Source organism: Dermatophagoides pteronyssinus, unplaced genomic scaffold, assembly GCF_027571235.1.
Source record: "Dermatophagoides pteronyssinus isolate colony J.1.1.1.1 unplaced genomic scaffold, Derpt_VIB-CSIC_2022.12 sq0010, whole genome shotgun sequence".
Classification (NCBI taxonomy): Eukaryota; Metazoa; Arthropoda; class Arachnida; order Sarcoptiformes; family Pyroglyphidae; genus Dermatophagoides; species Dermatophagoides pteronyssinus.
In genome coordinates this window covers 470455-495259 of record NW_027461534.1, presented here as the reverse complement: position 1 = coordinate 495259, position 24805 = coordinate 470455, and the positions used below count along the sequence as shown (strand labels likewise).

The 24805-nt window shown below is 25.4% G+C and overlaps 1 protein-coding gene across 1 annotated transcript; it reads left to right on the top strand.

Moving 5' to 3' along the window:
- Nucleotides 1-1420: 1420 nt before the first annotated feature.
- Nucleotides 1421-18652, top strand: LOC113794374 (uncharacterized). The gene is made up of 8 exons (XM_027344496.2): nt 1421-4249; nt 4782-4981; nt 12675-12832; nt 13501-13558; nt 16931-17081; nt 17153-17191; nt 17278-17435; nt 17571-18652. The coding sequence occupies exons 1-8, from the start codon at nt 3446-3448 to the stop codon at nt 18064-18066; spliced, it is 2064 nt and encodes a 687-aa protein (XP_027200297.2). The 5' UTR covers nt 1421-3445; the 3' UTR covers nt 18067-18652.
- The last annotated feature ends 6153 nt before the right edge of the window (nt 18653-24805 follow it).

Below are 24805 nucleotides of genomic sequence, written 5' to 3'. Positions count from 1 at the left end.
CGATATTCATTATTGGCATAAGTGAAAAGAAAAAAAAACATCGACATCGATTAAATTCATGAATGGACGGGCCAGTTCAGAACACTCATACACACACACACACAGTGAAAAAAAGATTGATTTCCAAATTTGATTCGTTTTATATGTTTGAGATATCAAGAAACCAAGAAACAAGAAAAATCGTTTTCGGTTGTCCAGTTGTATCTTTTTATAAATCATTGTCATAATTTCCCTGATAAAATAACAAATTGATGAATGACACACGTTTTTTTTCGTTGATCATCGAATCAAATCAAACAAACATTGTAGATTTCCATTAATAAATAAAATAACCAACATATTTTTCATATAAGGAATGATTTGATCATCATCATGATTTTATCATGAACCATAATTTTCAATCGATTTTTGTAATTTATCTTCAAATATTCATTCCATTTACCAAAAAAAAAATCTTAACAAAAATCAATAATTATTCTAACAAAATAAGAAAAATCATTGATTTTCATTCTTAACATTCACTTTTTCATTCTGTTTCCAATTTTTTTTTTCATTTGAAATATCGATTGATCGATCGATTCGATCAATCGATCGATTAAAATGATAATAGCAAATGATTATTATAACATTTAATTAATATAATTTACTATCAATCTATTTATGATTATTAAAAATTTATCAAAGTTTTTTTTACAAAGATTATTATTATCGATGATCAAATCACAATAATCAAACATTTGTAACATTTGAAAAAAAATCACTATTGTTGTTGTTGTTGTCGATACCATATTTAGACCGGAATTTTTTCTCTTTCTCTTCAATATCATATTAAAGACAAAAAATCCACGGTAACAAAATGAAGAAATTCCTAAAATAAACTTGGATAAAAACAAATTTTTTTTGATTTATTTGTTCACTCTCTTGGTGCAAAACAATTAACCCTACTATCGTTTGTTGTTTTCCGCTTTCTTTTGACAAAGAAAATGATTTGAAATAAATCGATGATGATGATACACTTCCAAAATCGATCAGGAAAATCAATTGATGGATTCCAATCGAAAGAGAGAGAAAAATACTTATTGATTTTAGAATGTTGTTGTTGTCGTTGTCTTCGCAATCATATCACAACCATCATTATCATCAACAAAAAAATCATCCTCATCATCAGATTCTTTGATTTGTAATTCTTACTCTACTCGATTTTTTACATTAAGTAAAATAAAACAAAATATCAAATGTAATTTCAACAACAGAAATTTGCAACCAAAAAAGAAAATATCGAAAAATTCTTGTAATTTTCATTATTATTTTCTCGAATTTCAAATCAAAAATCACATGTGTGTATGACATCAGCCATACACACACACACACACACATACAATTAAAAACATTTGAGAAAATTTAAATTTTTGTTTTTCATTTTAAATTTGTTTTTATTTTTCCATTTTGTCTGGCGTTGAACATTTCAACATTAATATCGTTTCAATTTGAAAACATTCAAATGGAAAGAATAATAAAAAAACCATTTGGATCGATCCACCAAACAGAATAATAGTAACAACATAGTAAAATAAATTGGAGCACATGCGTCCCAAATTGTCAATGTAAATGTGTGTGTGATGTGTGCTGTTTCTGCTGATATACATCACATACACACACACGCGAACGAATTTCTGGCCATAGAATTCCTTAGCTTAAAGACGAGAAAAACTTTGGTCTTCATTTGCGGAGTATAAAAATGACGATCGCCACATCATTTCATTTCAGTGTATAAAATTTCAATTGCATTCGTTATATTGGTTACCAATTGAATTTGTTTGCCTGATTGCAATGTTTAATGAAAATTTATGAAATTTTTTTTTATCACAATTCAAAATCTATATATATCGTTCAATCATTTCATCAAATAAAAAAAAATTCTTCTTTTTTTATTGAATTTTGGCAAGTTTGTTGTCTGGTGTAATAGAATCGATTCTTTTTTTTTGCCCCACAAAAAAAAATTCATTCATCCATTCATTCATTCAAACAATCAATTTAATTTGATTTGTAATCAATCAACAAAAACCAGAGTTCAACTTGAAGAAAAAACCGAAAGAAAGAAAGAAAATTCTTCACACTATTTTAATCAACAATCATTGTGATGATTCATTCATTGGAAACATATTTATATAACTGTTGTTGTATTAAATGAAATTTTTCTTCTTTCCACTCTTGTTATGTTCACGTCAAATTATTCCACACATATCATTCTTATTTAATGATTAAAATTGAAAGAATAAAATTTCATTCATTGTATAAATTGGAATAATTTTCATTTTTTTAACGATGCGAAAATAAGAAAATAAAAACCCACAAATTGTGTGTGTGTGTGTGTGTGTGTGTGTGTATGAAAGAAAAGACATTATTTCTTGATAATCATTTACAGTGAAAATTTTTCCGGAAAAGAATAATAAAATTTTCCTTGTTACCAAACAGGGTCTGCCAGAGGCCAATACGAAGAAAAAAAAACGTTGAAAATAATCATTTTCCATTGTGTTTGTCAATTTGTCTGTTTTCTTTGATTTCTTTTTTTCTTCTGAAAATTTTATGGTGTGAATGTGTTTATGTTTGTTTGTTTGTGGTGATTATTTTTTTTCACTGGTATTTCATCAAATAATCATTTAATGATCTTGGATGGCCAAAAAATTCATTCATTTCATTTTTTCATTCTATTTCCTACGGTGTTGGTGGTGGCAAAATAGTGTTGGTGATATTTTAGTGTTTTTTATTCCTGTTTTCACTTCAATTAATGAACAAAGATTCTTTTTAAGAATTTTTTCAAACATAACCCAACGCGAATATATAAACAACATTCATTCTGTTATTCTCTTTGTTCAATTTGATCCAGATTTTTTTCTATTTAAATTTTTAAAATTTTTATCCAAGTCGACAATGTCATAATTTATGTTTTGTTTTGATTGGTTTTTGAAAATTTGGTTTTTAATGTGTTTCCAGTGTGTGTGTGTGTGTTTTCACCATAACATTTTCCTTTCTTTTGCTCAATGTTTGCCAATATATAATTGTTGTACATTTGAAATCGATCAATGCTTGTGTGCAAATCAAATCAAATGAAAGCGAATTTTTTTTTGTATCGAAAAAAATTCTTGCACAACAACCAGACTGAATCCACCCACACGCTCAATGTAATGCCATACTAATTATTATTCTCAAATGTTATTTATGGAAAATCAAAAAAGAACAAAATTCCAAACATCATTATTGAACAACTAACATTTTATGATTTCATGTTTCTCTTTTTCTTGTTTTTCGTTTTTTTTGCTTCACAATATTTATTGCAACCGATTGATTGAAACCGGAACATGGAATAAATTTCTCATTTTAATTTCAACAAAAGAGAAAATGAAACAAATTTTATTTCTTTGCATCAATTATAAATAAAATCAAAATGTCTCGAATTCATTTATCCAATGATGATGGTGATGACGGTGAAAGGTCATCATCATCATCATCATCATATTTATCAACATCATCATTACGTTTATTTGAATCATCAGCTTTTGGTTCAACATCAAAATCATCATCATCATCAATGAAACTTGTAACACCAACCGAATTACCATCACCATTTACAGATAGATTTGTAAATAGTTTATCAAATTATTATTCAGATGAAAGTTTTGAATCATCATCAAATAATAATGGTGGTATTAGTACATTATTTTATGAAACAAGTGCGGCTGATGTTGATTTACGATCATCATCGTCATCATCATCGATGTGGTCATCATTTTCATCATCAATAACATCGGCAACACCGCCAATATCATCCTCATCTTTTCTTTCATCATCAAATTCGGCCTCTCCAACATTTTTCGGATCATCATTACCATCATCATCATCATCATTTTATTCACAATTAAATCAACAACAAACAAATTTACCATCAACATTAACATTAATGATGACAAATACAACAATGTCATCAATATGGGAAACAATTACAATGAATAATAATAATTTTAATAATTATAATGATAATAATAATAATACATTAATAGATATGATGACAGATACAACAACAGGAAATTATTCATTAGATTTATTAGATGAAGAACAAATGGAAAGAAATATTTATATAATGCCTTTATATCAACAAATTTTATGGAGTATTATATTCGGTACAATGGTATTTGTTGCTGCCGGTGGTAATATTATTGTGATATGGATTGTTTTAACCAATAAAAGAATGGTAAATAAAAAAATTTTCTGTTTTGTTTTTTTAGAAATTCTTAATTTGATTACATAGGAAAAAAACATAAAAAACAGCCTAAAATGAAAGCAATTAGCTAATCTAATCGGAATTTCTTTTCTCTTTTTTTATCCAAAAAAAAAAAAATCCAAATTGTTAATGTTTTTTTATTATCATCATTATATTATTGCCCTTCATCGTAATTTTCAAATAATTATTTTAACCATTAACTAACTATTATAATGATCATTCGTTATAATTATAATTATTGTGGTTGTTTTAGACATGGTATAGATGTGTTTTTTTTTCTCATTCAACATTTAGATATTTGGATTACAATTAAACATCTTTCGAATGTGTAGTTTGAGTAATTCAGGAATTTTTTTTTCAGTTTATCTGGTCATTTTCTAGCAATTTGTTGATTCCTTGATTGCCTTATTTTCCAGTTTTATTAATTACAATTTTAAATATTTTTTTTTCTTCATTTGTTTCTGTTTCATCCCAAAAAATCTATATTCCAATTCTGTTTTAGCGTACAGTTACAAATTATTTTCTTGTCAATTTAAGCGTTGCCGATATAATGGTATCAACATTAAATGTTATATTTAATTTTATTTATATGTTAAATTCAAATTGGCCTTTTGGTGAATTATTTTGTAAAATAACAAATTTTATTGCCATATTATCGGTTGGAGCTAGTGTATTTACATTGATGGCCATATCGATTGATCGGTAAGTAATAATAGCATTATTTTTTTATTTAAATATTCGTTCTGTTTTGTTTACCAAACTAAATGATAATAATCGATCTAAGTGGTTAGATTATAATGATACTAATGATTATTGATTATTTTGTTGCTTATAAATAAATAAAACTACAAATGAAAAAGAAAAACCTATGAATAGACATTTATTAATTGATTTTATTGTATTTGGTTATCATTTTTCTTATATAATTATATTTATTTAGTGGTCAGTGTGAAAAAAAAAACAGAAACTGTACATCTTAAACAAAAAACGAAGAAAAAAAACATTAAATTGAATTGAATTACCTGTTTATTTACCTAGAAAGTAATCAATTTATGACCATCATGTTTCGATAAGATTTTCGTTTCGTTTTGTTTTGTTTTTTGCTCACCACCACCATCATCATTATCAATAAATTTTTTTTTTCGGAAATAACAGAAATAAATGGACATTATTAATTGATTGTTGGAATTTGTGTGTATGTATGTTTTTCATTGCAAAGCAAACAAACGAAACAAAAGAAAAAAAAAAACATTTATTATCAACATCATTGAATCTGTCACGATGTAAATATCCATTATCAATTTAACTATGTATAGTTGAATCATAGAATTAAAAGATCAAAACGAAGCAAAAAAATTAGCGATAAAATACAATATATTCGATGATTGCATAATATTCATTCAATCAATTCTTAAATGATAATGAAATATCCTTGAAAATCTGATATCATTTGAATTTTTTTGTTTTTGTTTCAAACGTTATCTGGTTATTTGGTTTGATTGATTATCATTGAATTTTCTTCTGTTGTTGTTATCTTAGAATTTTTCGTTTTTTTTCGTTTTATCTTTTCTTCTTAGATTTTTAATGAGATTCAATCTATAATCAAGTTAAAAGAGTAAAGATTATGTTTCATTTAATTAACACATTTTTCTCATCTTGGTACAAAAAAAAATATTCATCGATAATCATCAAATATAAGGTTTTTCGCAATGAAGTTTTTCATGTGATTAGATATAGATATCTTTTTTCTTAAAATGCAAAATGTTTTCATCATCATCTTATTCATTATCCCAAAAAAACGTTGCTTGATTATGAATTTTTTATTGCTTAATAGGAATATATTTTTCATTCGTTCATTCATTCATTCATTAATTAATAATTATGATAATGATTTACGCAATTTTTGATTGTCAATTTATAACCAAAAAATAACTAATTATTTGAAAAAACAAAATTATAACAGCAGATTCAGATTCAGAACATTCTATATTTTTATCATCTAAACGATATTGACGATGATAATCAACCCTTTTGATGAAGAAATTATCATTTTTCTTTGTTTTGTTTTTATTCTGTGCTGTTTATCCATTGTGTTTCTTTTACTTACTTACAAAAAAAAGTCTATTTTTATAAAAGTCTATATGGTTTATTTTTCCAGATGAATGCATAAATTTTTTATTATTATTTTTTTTTGTTTTTGGTTTTGAAAATGTTGGATTCAAGAAAAATGATGCTGATGATATAAGGTGGTTTATAGGATTGAGGAATTTTTTTTCCTGTTTAAAAGAATATACATTTTCTAGTAACCTTTATATATTTGGGTTTTTTTAATATTTAATCATTTAGGTTGTTTATCAATTTTATTTCTGTAGTTTTTTTTTCATCAGGTTTTTTTTTGGTTTTACAATTTTTTTCGAAACTTTTTTTTCCATCTTCAATTTGATTTTGGAAACTTTTTTCTCCGTATATATATTCATGGATGGAATTTTCATGAAGAAAAAAGTTTCTTTTTTTTCTCATTTTGAAATTAATCCCTTCAGAAACAAAACAAAACAAAACGAAATTCTTTAACATTGTCATCGAACAGAAAGTGACAGAAAGATAGAGATAGAGATAGTGTGAATGTTTCATTATGATTTTGTTTAGTTATTTTTCTATTCATGAAATTTGCTACTGTTTTAATGATTATCATTAATTTCAAATTGATTGATAAACATGTTGCAACAATTTGTGGTTTGAACTTTTGAAGAATATATTGGAGAATTTTGGAAATTCGAATTTCAAATTCAATTCAATTTGTTATTTGTGAATCAAATTCAATTGTAATTTCGAATGAAATTCTATTAATTTTATCGAAGTTTTTTTTCATTCCAATCATTATCATTATCATTATGAGTACATCCGTTAATGTGAACAAATATAAAAAAAGAATCATAAGAAAAAGTATAGGATAGAGAATAGAGAAAAAAAATTGCACAACCAGTTATTATTATTCTGAAGTTCTGAAGAACAGTAAAAATTACGTATAAATTATCTTAATAAAGAATTTCTAATAACTTTTTTTTCCCACTTACTAACTTTTACTACTTTTTTTTCAAACTTCTAATATTGAGCATATATTTTTTTTCTAGGATCATCATCATTGTAGGATATTACACAACCAGATTTCATATTATTGTTTGTTTATGTGTTGAGCAAAATAAAAACTAACTACACTTTTTTTTTGTTGTTAAGTTAATTTAAACAAACTTTTTTTTTCTTTTTCTTTATCAAAAATCATTATCATTACTTCCTTTTGATTATCGTTTTCGGTCTGCTAATTTCAATCCATGTTTTATTGATAGATTTTCAATGGATTCTTTCTTCCTATTGGAATCCAACTACCATACATTATCATCATTCTTGTTTATTATTATGTTATTATACAGAAGAAATGAATGATGATTTTGTTTCAAGTTATTTATACAAGTGTGTGTGTGTGATGATATTTTTAATATATGATAAATAAATACATAGAAAAAAATACTGATACTTGGTGATAATGACAAAACTTTCAGATTTTATCAAATTCTTCTATCAACAAAAAAAAGTCAATTTTTTTAAATATTTATTTTCATAAAAGTTTTATTATCGGTCATGTGATTGTGTCTGTGTGTTTGTAAAAAAGAAAAACAACAGCGGAAATTCATTACCTAATTTCTTTTTCACTGATTTCATTCAATTTTAATGTTTTTTAAAAAATATTCATTTTACACTATCATCATTGTATACTCTCTCTCTCTCTCTCTCTCTCTCTCTCTCTCTCTCTCTCTCTCTCTCTCTCTCTCTCTCTCTCTCTCTCTCTCTCTCTCTCTCTCTCTCTATACCTACAAACTAATGAACATCATTTCATTACATTGAAATGATTGATCGATAAAAATTTTTTTTGGTTTTTTTTAAGTTTTGTATATCTCGAATGTTACTGTGTGTTGTTGTTGTTTCAAGTGATATAGTGAAAGTAAAAAAAAAAACTGCTGATGTGTTACCGAATTTCTATATTTAATGTTTGTCTATGGCCATATATTTATTTGCTATAAATTTTTCAAATGAATTTGTTTTTGCTTCTTTGTTTTTCCTGTATACTGTTCATTTTTGAAAGCCAATGTAATTTTACTGTGTAATTCCTGTTCGACATTGTTTTTCGAGTATGTTTTAGGATTTTTTTTTGTTTGCTTACTTTGAACACATTGAGAGAAACAAGGCAATAAAGTAATAATTCTGATCGAACAGATTCTCAATGATGTTGATGATGATGATGATAATGTTATACTTAAGTGAAAACAATTTTCCAATGTTGATTACTGATCATCATTGAAGATAAACGAAAGAGAAAAGAAAATGTATAACGTTTTTGGTTAAGGAAAAAAACTGAAGAAAAGTTCAAATAATGATTACACACAAAAACAATGAAAGGCTACTAGCGATGATGATGATTACAGTCATTATCTAATAATTATCTCGAAACAAAGTATGTTTCTCTTGAAACAACAACAACAACAACTTGATTCTGGATGGACCCAAAATGAATTCTTTACTTTTAAAAATAGAGAAAAAGAAGAAGAAGTGGATTGCAAACACAGACACACAATCTGTAAATAGAAAAAACAATTTAATCGCATAGAATTCAGTTTTTCTTCCAGTTTCGTATTACATTTATTGATTATCATCGTCATTGTAGATTTATTTATGTTTATCAACATTTTTTTCGGTAGGAAGACAAAATAATAACAACAACAAAAACAACAATCATAATCAATTATATTGAAATATGAAAAATTGTTCAAAAAAAAAGAATGATACTTGAAACTTTAATTCAATTGATTTTGTTCTTTTTATCTATATGAGATCCCATCGGTGAATCGGGAAAAAAAAGTTTGCCCTTTTTTCAAGCTTTTTTTTCAATTTCTGATTCCACAGAATTTAAATTTTTAATCAAGAGGAGAGAGAGAGAATAAGGTTAAAAAATTAAATGTTTTTCATTTTTTTTCTATCAATTATAATTAGTACAGTAGTCGTGTATTTTGTTTTTAATTGTTCCAAACATATCCAAATATAATTTTGATGATGTTATTCCATTTCCCAAAAAAACAACCCATAACGTAAATGTTTTGTTGTCGTTGTTTTTTTATATAATCATGATTCTTGTTGATGTCAGCATTTTTATTATTGATTTCAAACAATTTGATTTATGCATTCAAGATTTTACCAAAAAGAAAATCATTGACTTTTTTGTTTGGCTGGAAATAGAACATTGACATTTTGAATTTACTTCACTTTTTTTTGATTTATTATCATTATTATTTTAGTTTTAGTTTTTGACAAAAAAAAACACGATTTATTTGCCGATTCTGTTCATAATGATTATATTATTAGCCATGTTTTTTTAATTTGAAAATATTGAATTTATCATTTTTCATATTTTTTTTAATGATTATCATTAAACCAAATATTACTATTATTCAATAAATTTGAATGAGCTTATTTTTGCTTTGAATGAAGTGAATGATGAAGAGAAAATGATAAATTGAACCTTTTTTTTGTAACAATTGTTTTTCGTTACAAATTAATGATTAACTTGTATGGACGATTGAATCAAAAGGCGTGGGTATTTTTTTTTGTGATTTGCCTGTTCAATTATCAAAATCTTTTCATTTCAAAAAAAATTCTTTAGTACTCATTCGAAAATGTTGAATGTTTTCTGCAATTTTGAAAATGAAAAAAAGTGACTTTTTTCTGGTGAGTGCATTTAGTTTGTTTTTTTTTCTTCTTCTTCAAAGATTGTGTTAATAACGTGTTTGGTATTATATGATTCAAATTAATATTATTGACCCGAATTATACAGAATAATAATCTTTGATTGAATGAAATAATCCAAATGTTGATTTTACTTAAGTATTTTTGTTTTTTTCTATTTGAAATAATTTCAGAATGTTTTTGTCGGAAATTTGAAGGATTTTTTTTTGTTTTCAAAACCAAATTAACAAAAATAACAACAACAAAATTAATCTCTTTTTGGGTAAATGGAAAAAAAGTTAAAATTTTAAAGAAAAGTACTATTGCTGTCGTTACTGTTGAGCTTTTTTTCAGATCAATCAATTTCCATAGGATTCTTGTGAATTCGGAAAAAAATCAAATATCAAACATTTTCCATTAGAACAAGAAAAAAATCCAATGATCTTTATCCCTCTTTTTTTTACGTAACAAGTAAACAATTTAAGTCATCATGATCTGTTTGTTTTTATTTTTTTTTTTGTTGTTGCTGTTGTTTAACTTTTTATCATAAAAGTTTGTTTATTCAATCGTTTTACACTTACTTTTTTTTTCTATAAATGTCACTTGAAAAACGAAAGCTAAGTAATAATTTGAGAAATCTTTTCCCCCGAATCGATAAATTAAATTCTTAAAATGCTTTTTTTTTGCCTAGCAATGAAATCAACAACAAAATGATTCGAGAGAAAAAACCTTTTTCAAAAAAAAAAAAAAAATTAAACAAAAATAATATTTGCTCGAACGAAATTAATTTCTGTTTTTCGATTGATTTCATATTGAAATCTAATGAAATTTTTTTTTGTATAGTAACAATGAGTGAACTGAACTTCATAACAGAAGAATGATTCAACAACAGCAACAAACGTAATGCTTCCTACAATATTGTTGACGAAAATCTTAATTAAAAACAAGCAAATTCAATAAGTCATTTCCATTTTTTTGTTTTGCTCAACAATAATTAATATTTACACATTCAATATTTTTCACAAAATTAAAAATGATTTGTTTTGAAATGCATTCCATTCTTTTCAAAACAATTTGATTTTTTTTGTTTGTTTGTTTGATTATAAATGAATTTTTGTTTTGTTTGTCTTCATTTTTTTGGCCTTTTTATTATACGAATTTGTCATGATTTCTTCGCTTTTTTTCTGGATTCATAAATATTAATCATGATGATGGCGATGAAAGACAAAGAAAAAACAAAAGCAATAATATGCATTCCATGACAATAATCAAAATCTTTAGCAATAAGAATTTTATTATTATTCTTCGTCGTCTGATTCACTTCATTAAACTTCAATAATAATAATAATGAGTTTTATGAACTTTTCTTCATTAACATTGTCTTTTTCGTTTGCTTTATTAATTCTTCTTCTCAATTCAATATAGTTAATTAGTTTTTCTTTTCTGGACGGAATTTTTTTTTTCATCATTTTGATTATCATTAAATTGTATTTTTCACTGTTGTTGTTATTGATTGATTCTTGAAAAGAAATGGGTAAAAAAAAATTTCAATCAAACAAAAAAAAAAAATGGATGATACATTCATTAATTCAATGATACTTGAGAAAAAATATAGATTTTTTTTATTGTTGTATATTTGTCATTCTTGAATCAAAATATTAAAAAAGTAGAATTTAAAATCCCTGAAAAAAAACAACTTTTCTGAAATTTTTCAAAACAAACTTTTTAATATGACAAACTTGTTTGCCGAATGCCAGTTTTGATTAGGTCATTTTTTACCGCTGCATTTTTCATAGTTGAAACAACTTTTTTTTCATTCATCACTTGCCTTATTTCTCCACAAATTCCATCCAAGATTCTAATCGAAAAAAAAGTTTCATCAGGTTAGAAACCAACCAAAAAAATTGAGTTTGCCTTATTTTTTCTTTCCTTTACCTATCTTTTCTTTTCATTTTATTTAAAATTTAATGTTGAAAAAAACTATGATGCTGTTCACGTTCAAAACCATTGAATTTGTATCACTATTTTCAGTAAATAAAATCCAGGATGGAAAAAAAATATTTCGAGTCTATTTTCACATCTAATCAAGAAAATGAAGGTATGAAAACGATAGCACCTGGCTAAAATCTCACATTGAAGAATTTGTTTCCCATTGATTTGATCACAAACGAAAAAAAAATGATAATCATCAAAAAAAGCAATAGACTATGTATGGTGTGAAGATATCAAAAGCAAAATCCGATCCATCATTGAAAATCATCATCATCATCATCATAAACATATGACGTGATCTTGATACATTTGAAACTTTCTATTCTCTATTCTGTATTTTGTTTATTTCTTATCTCAATAATGATAAGAAAAAAAAATTCACACATTCAAAAAACTTGATTTTCTTACCTTGTGTTCACAATAAATGACAGGTGTCACTTGTGTTTCACTACTACCAGTTTATTCAGTAACTAAGATCTATGAAATTTCAAAAAGTTTTCTTTTCAAAATTTTTTGTTTTTTATAACATCATTACAGAGTTTTTTTAAAAGTTTTCATTATTTATTTCATTCACTAATAACGTTATAATTTTTTTAAATTTTTTCCTGTTTTTTTTTGTTGTTTTCAACAGATATTTAGCCATTGTACATCCATTAAGGCCACGTATGTCTCGTACAGCAACTGTAATAATTATTGTTATCATATGGATTGCAAGCAGTTTTCTATCATTACCAAATATAATTTGTTCAAAAACAATTGTTGAAGAATTTAAAAATGGTGATTCAAGAGGTATGTAATTTGACAATTGGAATTTATTTAAAAAAAAGAACTAATAATGATGATAATATATAAATGTTCATCATGTTCATTAGTTAATTTTTTTGTTTTTGTTTTGATGAAATAAAAAGAGCAGAACAAAGAAAAAAATAGCTAAAATCACGATCCATAAATTATATAAAACGTAATAAACAAACACAAACACACTATGATGATAAAGATATTTACTTAATAAATTAAAATTACTAAAATAACTTTAGTCAATAATAGTGTTTAGTGCAAAGTAGTAGTAGGTAATGTTATTTTTTTTTCTCCATCAAAAATATTATTTTAATATCCCGTTATTTTTATTTTTTATTTTTTTTTTTTTTTTGCTTACTCCAAACATGATTCATACACAAATAGATTCTCATTCAATTTACTCATTAAATGGATTATCACATTTTATTTTTAACAACAACAACAGTAACAGCAACTATAATTCAATTACTAAATTAATTTTAATTATGCATGACATTCACGTTTCTCTTTTTTTTTTCTCTCTTTCTTTCTCTCATTTTCTTTCTTTTGTTTTAAATTCTTCTGGATAATCTGGGCATCTTTTTTCGAATAATGAATATTATGATTTGGAAAAATTGAAAAATTTTACTGAAAAAACCAATGGGAAACAAATTGAAAAGTTGTTTGCTATCTTGAATGGTATGATGGAATATCGACAAAATCTCGTATCGAATATATGTAAGTTGTATTAAGAATCCGAATAAATCATACAAATCTATAACACACACACTTTACAACACTTTCAAATATTCAATCCTTAGACAAATATTGTGTGTTTAAGTCTGTAAATTTTCCTTTATTTCCTGATTTTTTTTTATTTTTTTTCTGTTGAAGAAAAAAAAATCCAATAAAAAAGGCATTAATGGCTTCAAAGATTTGAAATTCAAATATTTTTCCATTCTCTTTTCCCTTGAAATTTCTAAGATAGACAAGAAAAAAAAACGAAAGGATTTATTCAAATTGAAATTTATATGTAATCTGAGGAAGAAGGAAAGAAAGAATGATTTACAATTTGATATTGATTTGAAATTAAGTTTGAAATTTGCTTTGTTTTTTGTTTTTTTGTTGACCAATCGGTATTGATGATCAAATTTTAATTAAATTACATTAAACATTCTGTACGATAATAACCATTTCTATATTATTTTTCAAAAGAAATTCTGCAAAACATTCTTAGGTTATATAATCGAGCATGTTGAAGCAAATAATAGAATAAACATCAGGAACTAATTTTAATTTTAAATTAGTTAGCTTGATTTTAGAACAGCAAAAATTCTAATTTCAACAATCAAATATTAGTACAAAATTACATTAAAATTTTCTCAAGCAAAAGAATAATTTCACAATTTTTTTTCTGGATGATCCGTTAAGAAAACAAAAACTCCAACAAATACAACAACAACAACAAAAAACGATTTCATTTTTACTGATCATAAATTTTTCAACTTTTATAATTCACAGCTTGATTTTATTGCTATATGAAATCAACTTTATTCTGCAAAATCTGATTTAATGTTGATTTTTTTTTCGATTTAGTTTTATTTACACAAACGATATATTCATTATAGATGAACAGGAAAAGATTTTCAGAGAATTTTCTTTAGAAAAGCAAAAGATTCAATTTTCCAAAGAATTTCATCATGAAAAGATAATCTTATTGAACAGGAAATTGGGTCAGTTTCTTGATTCACTTTTGTTTTATTTGATTTTTTGTCAACGAAAAAAGTTTTGATTGCCAAGCACATTCATCAACCGCTGAATGATTTGAAGAATTCCAAAAACTTTTAAAAATTTTGTTTTCCCAATTACAATTGCATTTAAAGTTTTTTTTTCTGCAAAGGATTATTATAATTAAAATTATTGTAAGCAACAAGTCATTATGAATCAATCCGATTGCATGTCTCGAATGTATTTGTAAAAAGGATTTAGTTGTTTTTCTCTCATAGAAAAGTGTTACCGGTTTCTTGTGAATCAAATCCAGAAGAAGAAGAAAAAAAACTGACGTAATTGTTTCATATAGATTTATTCGAAATGAAATAACTTTTCATCTATAATTCATTCGATTTTATTCATTGAACATATTGTGTAAAAACAAGAAAACAGAATCTGATTGAAACGAATCAAGGAAGAAAAAAATAATTTCATCATTTCACAATAACAATCGTACTATATTTAGAAATGTAACAGCAGCGGTGAACGAATTATTATTACCAAAATAATAATAATAATATCAAATGAACAATTCAATTATCAAGAAAATGATGAAAAAAAAATAATAATAATAATATGAACAGTAAAAGATTCTGTAATCATCCAGAATATGATGAGTTTTATATAATATGATCAACAACAACAACAACAACAACAGAAACAAAAACAGCAAAAAGTTTGAGCTTTATAATCGAATAAAATTGATGATAAATAAATAGGAAAAGCAATGAGAGAAAGAGAAAAAAATATGATGGAAAGCAATGAAAGAGAGAAAAAAAAGAGAGAGGAGAAGAAGCGAATAGATCAAGATTAATTAAAATAGATAATGAATTTGTGTGTTTGTTTTGCTTTTCGTTTTGATCTGTAGCAAAGTAAAGATCAATTACAATTCTTGAACAACAACAACAACAACAACAAGGATATAGAGAGATATTCCCATAGAATTCCAACATATGATTGTTAGATTAAACATTGAAAACCACCATTATATTTATTTATCAGTCTGTCTGTCTGGTGATAGTGTGTTTTGTTAATATGGGAATTTTGTTTTGTTTTATTTTTGTTTCCTGGTTTGACGTTTTCATTACACAATTTACAAAAACGAAACGTTTTCATTTTTATTTTTATTTTTATTTTTCTCTTGACCAATCTCTTGGGTTTTTACTTTTTTTTTAGTTTTTTTTCCAGTTGTTTAAGTAGCTGCTATAAGTTTTGTTCTCTTTTTCCATTTCGATTCTTATTTTATATGATTCTACAATTACAGTTTGGTTTCTGATTATTATTATTATGTCTTATATGTCTATGAATGTGATGATGATGATGAAGAAAAAAAGTTTTTTGTTGTTGTCGTTGTTGTTTCAAACAACGAAAAAAAATCAAACAAAAACATCATCATCATTTTACTTTAATGAAAGATGAACTAAATTCTGCACATTTCGTATCCAATCTTGCTGTTCGTTTTTTTTTTTTGCTTGTTAGAACTTTTTTTTCTCACACAAACACATACATACATTAGCTATCATATTATATAAGTTTTGTTTCCACACTGTGGTTAAATAAGTTTTTGTTTTGGACACTAGATCAAAATGTTGATGATGTTTATTGTAAATGATTGTTGTTGTTGATGTTTGTTTGTTTGTTTCTGATTCGAAAGATTATTTTTTGACATACACACACTTCACACTAGGAATAAAGTGTGATATAATTTTTTTTTTGTTCTGGATTTTTTTTTCGGGTTCGTATTCATTACGCATAAAAGTGGATATTATTAATTCCATTAGATTTCATCTGAAAAATTCAGGATTCATAGTTTTTTTTTGTTGGTAATAATTACATCGTAATGATTATGATTTGTTTGTTTTGCCCTCGATTTTAGTGATAACATTATCTAGACAAGAGAAAACAAGAGAAACAAAAAGAAATATCCAGGCATATTAAGTTTCAGTCCGGATTTTTTAGCCTTGTCCAATCGATCAAAGTGAATGAAATAAAAAAAAAGTTATCGATAAGTTGTTGATGATGAACAAAAAAATACCCAAAATACATTTCAATAATTTCCATTTAATATTCACAAACTTTTAAATGATTTATGGATAAAATGTTTGTTTTTTTTCGTAACTTTATCGTTATATCGTTTTGTTGTTGTTGAAAAAAGTATCACGAGTTTTTGGCTAATAACTTACAGGATGACCATATTTATTTTTTATAAATTAATCATTGAATTTTCAATACAGAAATACAACCAAAATCTATTTTCACATTTGATTTACATATGTTTGTTTTTCTTCCATTATTTTTTTTTCTTCTTCTTTCTAATTCGTAATTACGTAAATAACAAAGTTATAATGTGATTATTTTATTGGTCACTTATATGTTGCCTATTGCATCAATGTCCTATACATATTTTCGTGTTGGTCGTGAATTATGGGGTAGTCAAAGTATTGGTGAATGTACAGCTAAACAAATGGAAAGTATTAAATCAAAACGTAAAGTATGTATCTTTTATTTATATTGATAATATGAAATAAACAATCAAAAATATCATTTATTCAATGTTATTAGATTGTCAAAATGATGATGATCGTTGTGGCCATATTTGGGGTAATTGTTTGTCCACTTAATTATATATTGGCTTATTTTTTGTAATTATCCATTAATATATCAATTTATTTAATTTAAAAAAATAGGTTTGTTGGGCACCATATCATATTTATTTTTTACTTGCTCATCATTATCCACAAATAATTAATTCAAAATATGTACAACATACATATCTAACAATTTATTGGTTAGCAATGTCAAATAGTGTATATAATCCATTTGTTTATTGTTGGATGAATTCAAGGTATTGTTTATATTATATTCAATAAACAATTACAGTTTGTATTTGAATGTTTCTTTTCCAAATATTTTTTATTTTATTAAATTATCATTTCTATTTTCATTTGTTTTTTTCCCATTATCAATCAAACACATATAGATTTAGGCAAGGATTTCGAAATATATTCTGTTGTACTTGTTTTCAGGATAATGTAAAACCGGGTGAACGTTTTCATCATTATAATAATCGTCATCGTCATCATAATAATAATAATCAAGATAGTAATATATTACAAGATCGTTATCATGGTACAGCTCGTTATAGTTGTGCATCTGAAGCATGTATTACTGATACACGTGTACGTTTTAATGGTAATGGTAATATTACATTACAGCCAACAACAGTTATGGATATGACAACAACAATAATGGATGGTTCTTGTAGTCCTAATTTACATGGTTGTTTATTATCAAGTAATAATGCAAATGTTTTAGTTGATAATAGCTGTATTAGTGGTGGAATTGGTACGGCTGCAACAATAACAACAACAACTATGACTACTAGTTATACGAATAATAATAATAATAATAATAACAGTAACAGTCCATTACATCAACAATCAAATATTCAATATTCATCACGTGAAATGTTATGATATTCAATCACCAGAAAGAAAAAAATGCACTCACAACAACAACAACATAAGTTACTTAAGTGAGAAAACCATATATGATTTAAATAGAAAGAAATCCAAAGTGTTTTTTTTCTGTGGAAAGCCAAAATCCAAATCTATTGATCATTTTCTTCTATTTCTTCAAATCAAATTTCATTCATCATTTTTTTTCCTTTTTTTTCCTATTTGAGCTTCAAATTTCTTACTTTTAACAGAATTTTCTCTTCTTCTTCTCTTCATTCGCATTACTCATCATCATCATTTGATCATAAAAGAGAACGAAAAAAAAAGAAAAAAAGAAATGATGCCTCGATAAGCCAACCAACCAGCCAGCAAAAAAATTCAATCATTTTTACATTATTTATCTGATATGAATTATAATTTAATTGAAATGAATTTGATATATAAATAAGATACACACACACACACACACACACACAAATATACGGACAAACATTCACAAAAAAAAATGCCAAACCATAATCAATAACGATAACGATAATAATAATGGACATTTGAAAACAGAACCGATCATCATTCATTGACACGTAAATGCACAACACTAACACATTTTCAATACCGGTGATTTCTATATTTCTATATTTCTTTTCTTTTCTTTTCTTCTTCTTTTTTTTTTCCATCATTTAGAATCTCATCAATTCTATATTATTGTTATTGTGAAATATGGATTGATAAATAATGAAGAAAAAAACAACAATAAATAAATAAATAAAAAAAAGATTGAATTTCCAAAAAGTTTTTTTTGTCGCTTTCATTTCTTGTGTGTGTGTGTTTGTCGTAAGTTGAATCGTAAATAAAAATCTGTTTATCAATTCTGAACTTGTCTATTTTTTTTTTTTTTTTTTGCAAAATGAACCACAGTTGTAGCGATATATAATATCAATTTTATTATATTGTGGCCATCAAAACACATCACATAATATCACATCATAATCACACAATGACAAACGCAAACAATTTAGATTTTGATTGTGAAAATAAAGAGAGAGAGAGAGAAATGAACAATATCAAATCGAATCGATTGAATAAATGAATGAATGAAAGAATTTTATTTCATATAATAAATAAATAAAAAAATTCAATATATGAAATGATCATCGTTTTATCATTTTCTTTTTTCTTTTCCAAAACTTTATTATTATCATCATCATTACATTTTGAAAGAAAAGCTAATAAGTATAAGTTTTTTCTTCCTTAGCGATCATTTCGATCAACAACAACAACAAAAAAAGAAACAATTTTGATTTGTACAATTCTTTGGTGTTGTCAATCTCTTCTCTGGATACAATCATTTCATTTTTTATTTTTATTTTTCCAAAGAACAATTCAGATTTTTTTTTTTGAAAACTTACACATCATTTTATGGTGAATCATTTACAACATTCACAATGCATATTTTTTGAGCTAAAAAAAGAAAAAGAAAAAAAATTAACAAATCCATTAGATGCACATGTTTCATTGAAGCCACAAATATTTTTTTCTGAAATTTTATTTTGTTTGAAATGTCATTCTTATTTCATTTCATATTCACCATCTTATATACAGGGAAAATAGAAAATCTACAAAAAAAATCATCAATGTTGAATTTCGGCAGTGAAGCCAACATTTCATCATAGTATTTCTATTTTGATTCAAATCAATGGCGAAGTAAGGTTAATTATGAAAATAAGAAAAAAAATGTAAAAGTAAAAAGAATCATTTGCATTTGCAAATAACTATAGTTTGTTTTCAATGATAATGGAAATGGCAATTTGTTTTCATTCATTCATTGTTTCTATTTTGAATGTTACAAATGGTTATATTGAGAATGGCAAGAATTTCAAATTTATTTTGTTTGTATTGATGGACTGATGGAAATAAAAAAAAAATACATCAAAGTAGGCGTAAAAGATGAGAAAAGAATAATAATGACAATCAGTTGTCGTTAGGAATTCAAGAATATTTCCTGAGCAAAATATGTAAAAAAAGAAATTTTAGTTTTTAAAGTTTTATAAAAAAATTCAAGTTGAAATTAAAATGCATAAAAATTATTTGGATTGTTTTGTTTTGTTGACGACATACACTAATCATAAATCATTGATTTTTCCTTTTTCATTGAATAAATTTTTTCAAACATTCAAATCAAATTGCCCGAAAAAAAAAGATTCCGAATTTAGATTTGAATGTTTTTTCGTTGTTTTACAATATCTATTTTTTTTTTTGTTTAAATTGTTTTAAATTTGATAAATTTAACATCATCAATTTAAATTGTAATTTTTTTTCTCTCTCTCTCTCTTTTATGTTTGTTTTCTGCATTGACAAATGAAAAACATTGTTGTCGAAATTATAATGGCAGATGAGCATCAATGTTGATTAACAGTACAGGACGTAATGTCAGACTAAAAACAGTGTGCGTGGGAAACAAAAACTTGTCAACAGACAAAAAAAGTTGAACATCAAGTATACAATTCTGGAATTTCATTGATAACAACAACAAACAAAACAAAAACATTGAATTTTTCTGTGATTTTTGATTTTTGCTTCAGAAAAAACTAAACAAAAAAATTCTAATTAACATTTTAAAATTAAATTAAATTATCATTTTTTTTTGTTCTAATAATAACATTATTATTTTTATAAAGTATACATTACTTTCTGGACATTCTTCATTTGTTCACAGAAAACAAAAAGTAATGTCGTCATTTCATTTCATTTCATTCATTGATTCAATCATCATCATCATTTATGAAAGAAGCAACAGCAACAGAAAAATCAATGATATGAAATGAAAAAAAAACATAGAAAACCTACATACACAATATGTATTTGGATACTCAAGGGGCTAACAAACAAACAAACAAGCAATTCCAAAACAAAACAAAAAACACTGAATTCTTTGATTCACACATTGACTGACTGACTTGTTTCATCATCAATAACCCAAAAATATCCATCGAGAAAACATTTTCCTTAATATTTGATGTTTTTTAAACAATGGTCATGATTTTTCTCTTTACATGCCAATATTTTTCCGTATTTTCTTAATGTTTTTTTCTCAATTTTAATTCTTCAAACTTTATTTATTATCGATTTTTTTTTGATTTTCAATTTTTTGCTTTTTTTCAATGGCAAATTGTTTTTGTTTTGTTTTTTCGTTGTTTGTTTGTATCTGGTGTTCAAGTCGGTTATTTTTTCGGTTCGCAATTCTTTTTTTTATTGACCGGACAAATTGCCGTAAAAATTGTTTGTTTGTTGTTTTTTTGCTGATTGTTTGATCTCCATTATTGGTATTTTCCACTACATTTTTTCTTTCCTCAATTTGATTTTCTAAAAAAATTGCTGAACTGACAGAAACGAAAAAAATCAATTTCAATGAATCATACATCATGATGTTTGGATGAAGTGAACACAAAAAGACATTCATAATAATCTCAAGTTATAACCAAAAACAATGGTTTTTTTCCCAAAGATTAAGATCGATAAACCAAAAAATATTTTTCTAGATCAACAAAAATCCTGATGTTGATGATGATACTAACTACATTGGACAGAAACAAAAATTAATTCAACTTAATGAAATTAAACTGATCCAAAAACCTGTGGTTTTTGTTTGTTTGTTTGTTTGGTTGTTCTCTTGATTACTACTGATTGGATACTTGATTAAAACAACAACAACAACAACAAAATAATTGAACCAAACTGTAATGATGATGGTGATGATGAAACCAGGAATGAATGAATGAAAAAAAACCAGAAGTTTTGTTTTTTTTTAGCAAAAAATGAAAACTTTTTTTTTGGGTTTCATTCGAATTCATATTCTACTGTTTTATTTTGACAAAATAATACCTTATTATTATTCAAAAGGTAGAGAAAATAATTCTGTAAGCATCAAGCAAGCAAGCAAAAAAATGAAACTATTTTGTAAACTACAAAATTCAACCCCACCAACCAAAACAAAGTGAATGGACGAATTTTGTTTTTCTTCTCTTGATTATGAGTGAAAAAAAAGTTCAGGGGATTTTACTTTGCTTTGAATTTTTTTTTGTCCCCACTTTTTTTTTCATTTATTCATTCAGCTCATTATAATCTGGATATACCAAAAAAATACCCAAAGTAGTAAAATAATGAACAAAAAAAAAAAACAAACGAGATTTTAAGTGGAAATTAGAATAATAACAGAACATAATCTGGATGTCAAAATTCCATCACAGCCATATTACCACCACCACCACCACCACTTCCATCACCCCTTTTTTTTGAAAAAAAATTTGGGCCAATAGGGTTATTACAACAACTTTATACATGCAGAACATCTAAATAATCATCATCCTTTTTTGGCATAATGATATTCATTTTGATTTGGATATTTATTAAATGATTTTCTGGTGGGAGAGAAGAATTGGTTGACCAAACAGTAGAAGAAGAAGAAATCTCAAAATGATAAAAATCGATTTTCTATACCCAAAACACAAAGAATCACAAGAATAACTAAATATAACTAAAGAAAATCCCATTGAAAATTCTTTGCACATAATTTTCTTATTCCTTCATACATTCATTTTGGTCAAATAAGATTTCTCGTTTTTCATATCAATGAATAAAACTGTGACACTTTTTCCAATGTAAATATATTTTCCAAATTTGAATTGCCATCGGCTTTTTTTTTCTTGATTATTATGATTTTTTTTGGGGAACACAACCAAAAAAAAAAAATCGATAGACATCATCATTCAACAACAAACAAACAAACAAGCAAACAGCAAAAGCAGATTGTCATCACTGCAGTATAAAAATTCTTATTATTATTGTAACAACATTTTACAACACACAAAAAAAAACGGTAACATTGAAATTTTATAATGATATTTCAACATTATAATAACGATGATTCAATTCAAAGAAAACATATAATAAGCTAGTAGTTAGTTTTCCGGGGTTATCAAATTACAAATAAAGATCATTTTTATTTATACATTCGTTGTGGGTGTGAAAACAACAACAACAACAAAGACACAATAAATTTTTTGTTGTTGTTATTAGGAAGTTGTTTCAACTGAACATTTTCATCCATTTGGTTTTTTGAAGACCAGAAAAATCGATTTTTTCTTTGGCTGGATATTGAAATCCGGAAATTCAGGATAAAACAAAAATTGTAAACTTTAAACAACCAAAGTTCTTAAGCGAACTTCATTATTATAATATTGTTTTCCCTGGAAAAATGTCATGACACGGTGGATATCATCACTGTAGCTATTAGATAATGATGATGATCGGTTTTTATGAATATTTACTATGAAATAAAGAAAAAAAAACAAATATGGAAATTAGAAAAGTTCAATTTTTCAACTTTTTTTGTTTTTGCTCACATTTTCAATTTTAACTATATGAGATATGATTATGTTGAAATAGATAATGTTCTTTCTTCTTAAGTTTGGTTTTCACATTCGATCTTATCATTCCAATGATCAAAAAAAAAAAAAAAAAAAAATTCTATTAACAATGTATTCAACACAACCACCCGAATATCTTCATCTTCTCTGGCTTTTGATCTTCATTTTTTATTCAAACCACATAGAAATTTCCGAATATATTCAATGAATTATGTTCGTGGAAACAGAAGAAGAAGAAAAAAAAAGAAAAAGAAGAATCAAACAAAAATATAAATGAAAAAAATAAATATTCAAGAAAAGAAAAGAAAAACAAAATCTTTGCCCTTCTTTTCTTCATTGTTTTTTTTTGTTTTTCTGATGTGTTATTGTTGATTCTTGTCATTAACATCATCATCATCGTCATCATTGTCGTCATCATTATCATCATTGAAAATGAAAATGAAAAAGAAATAAAGCTTGTTTGTCACATTGTATGTTCCATTGGGTTTGTACCGTTGAATATTTGTTATTTATTATTTTTTTTTTGTTTCAACATTGTATTCGAATGAATGAAAGAAAAATGGCCAAACAAAAAAAAATTATAATAATAATAAGAATTTAGATCTATGATGCAATGATCACATTACATATCAGTGTTTTTTTTTTGGGGTGAAAAGAATAAAATAAAAACCTATATATGACTTTTTGACGCTATTTTTTGCTGTTTGTTTTTTGTATGTCAGTAATTTGTTGCTGTCAGCTGTTGTTGGTTGTTTGGTAATTTTTCTTTTTCTTTCTTTTTTTTTGGCTATCAGTTTCTCAATAAAGTGTAGAAATATTTTTTTGGGGTATCCATATTATTTAGATTATCACATTGTTGTTGTTATTGAAATAAGTAAGATTTAAGATGTATTTATTTGCACAAGTTTTATCGTTCATTTTTCATCATTTTTGGTCAGTTTTTTCTTTCTCTATAGACTTCAATTCTATCTGTGGATTTATTTTTTGCATTGTTTTTTTTCTCTGTGTGTGTTTCACAACAATTTTGCAAACAAAATCGAAACAGAATTGAAGCGATTCAAAAATCACTTAGTTTTCTTTGAATTTGTTTTCTCTCACTGTGAATATTTTTCGTTTTATATAACCAACCACAACATTGAATACAGAAAAAGAAACAAAATTTGAAAGTAGAGAAAATGTGTGGAAAAAAACACTCAAAAGAATCTAAATAAATAAATAGATAGATGTGATATAAACGATCTAAAAACCACCATTATCACACATAATTTATATTTAAATTTTCAGTTCATTGAATGCCCAAAAAATATAGTAAATTTTTGGTTCAGTTAAGG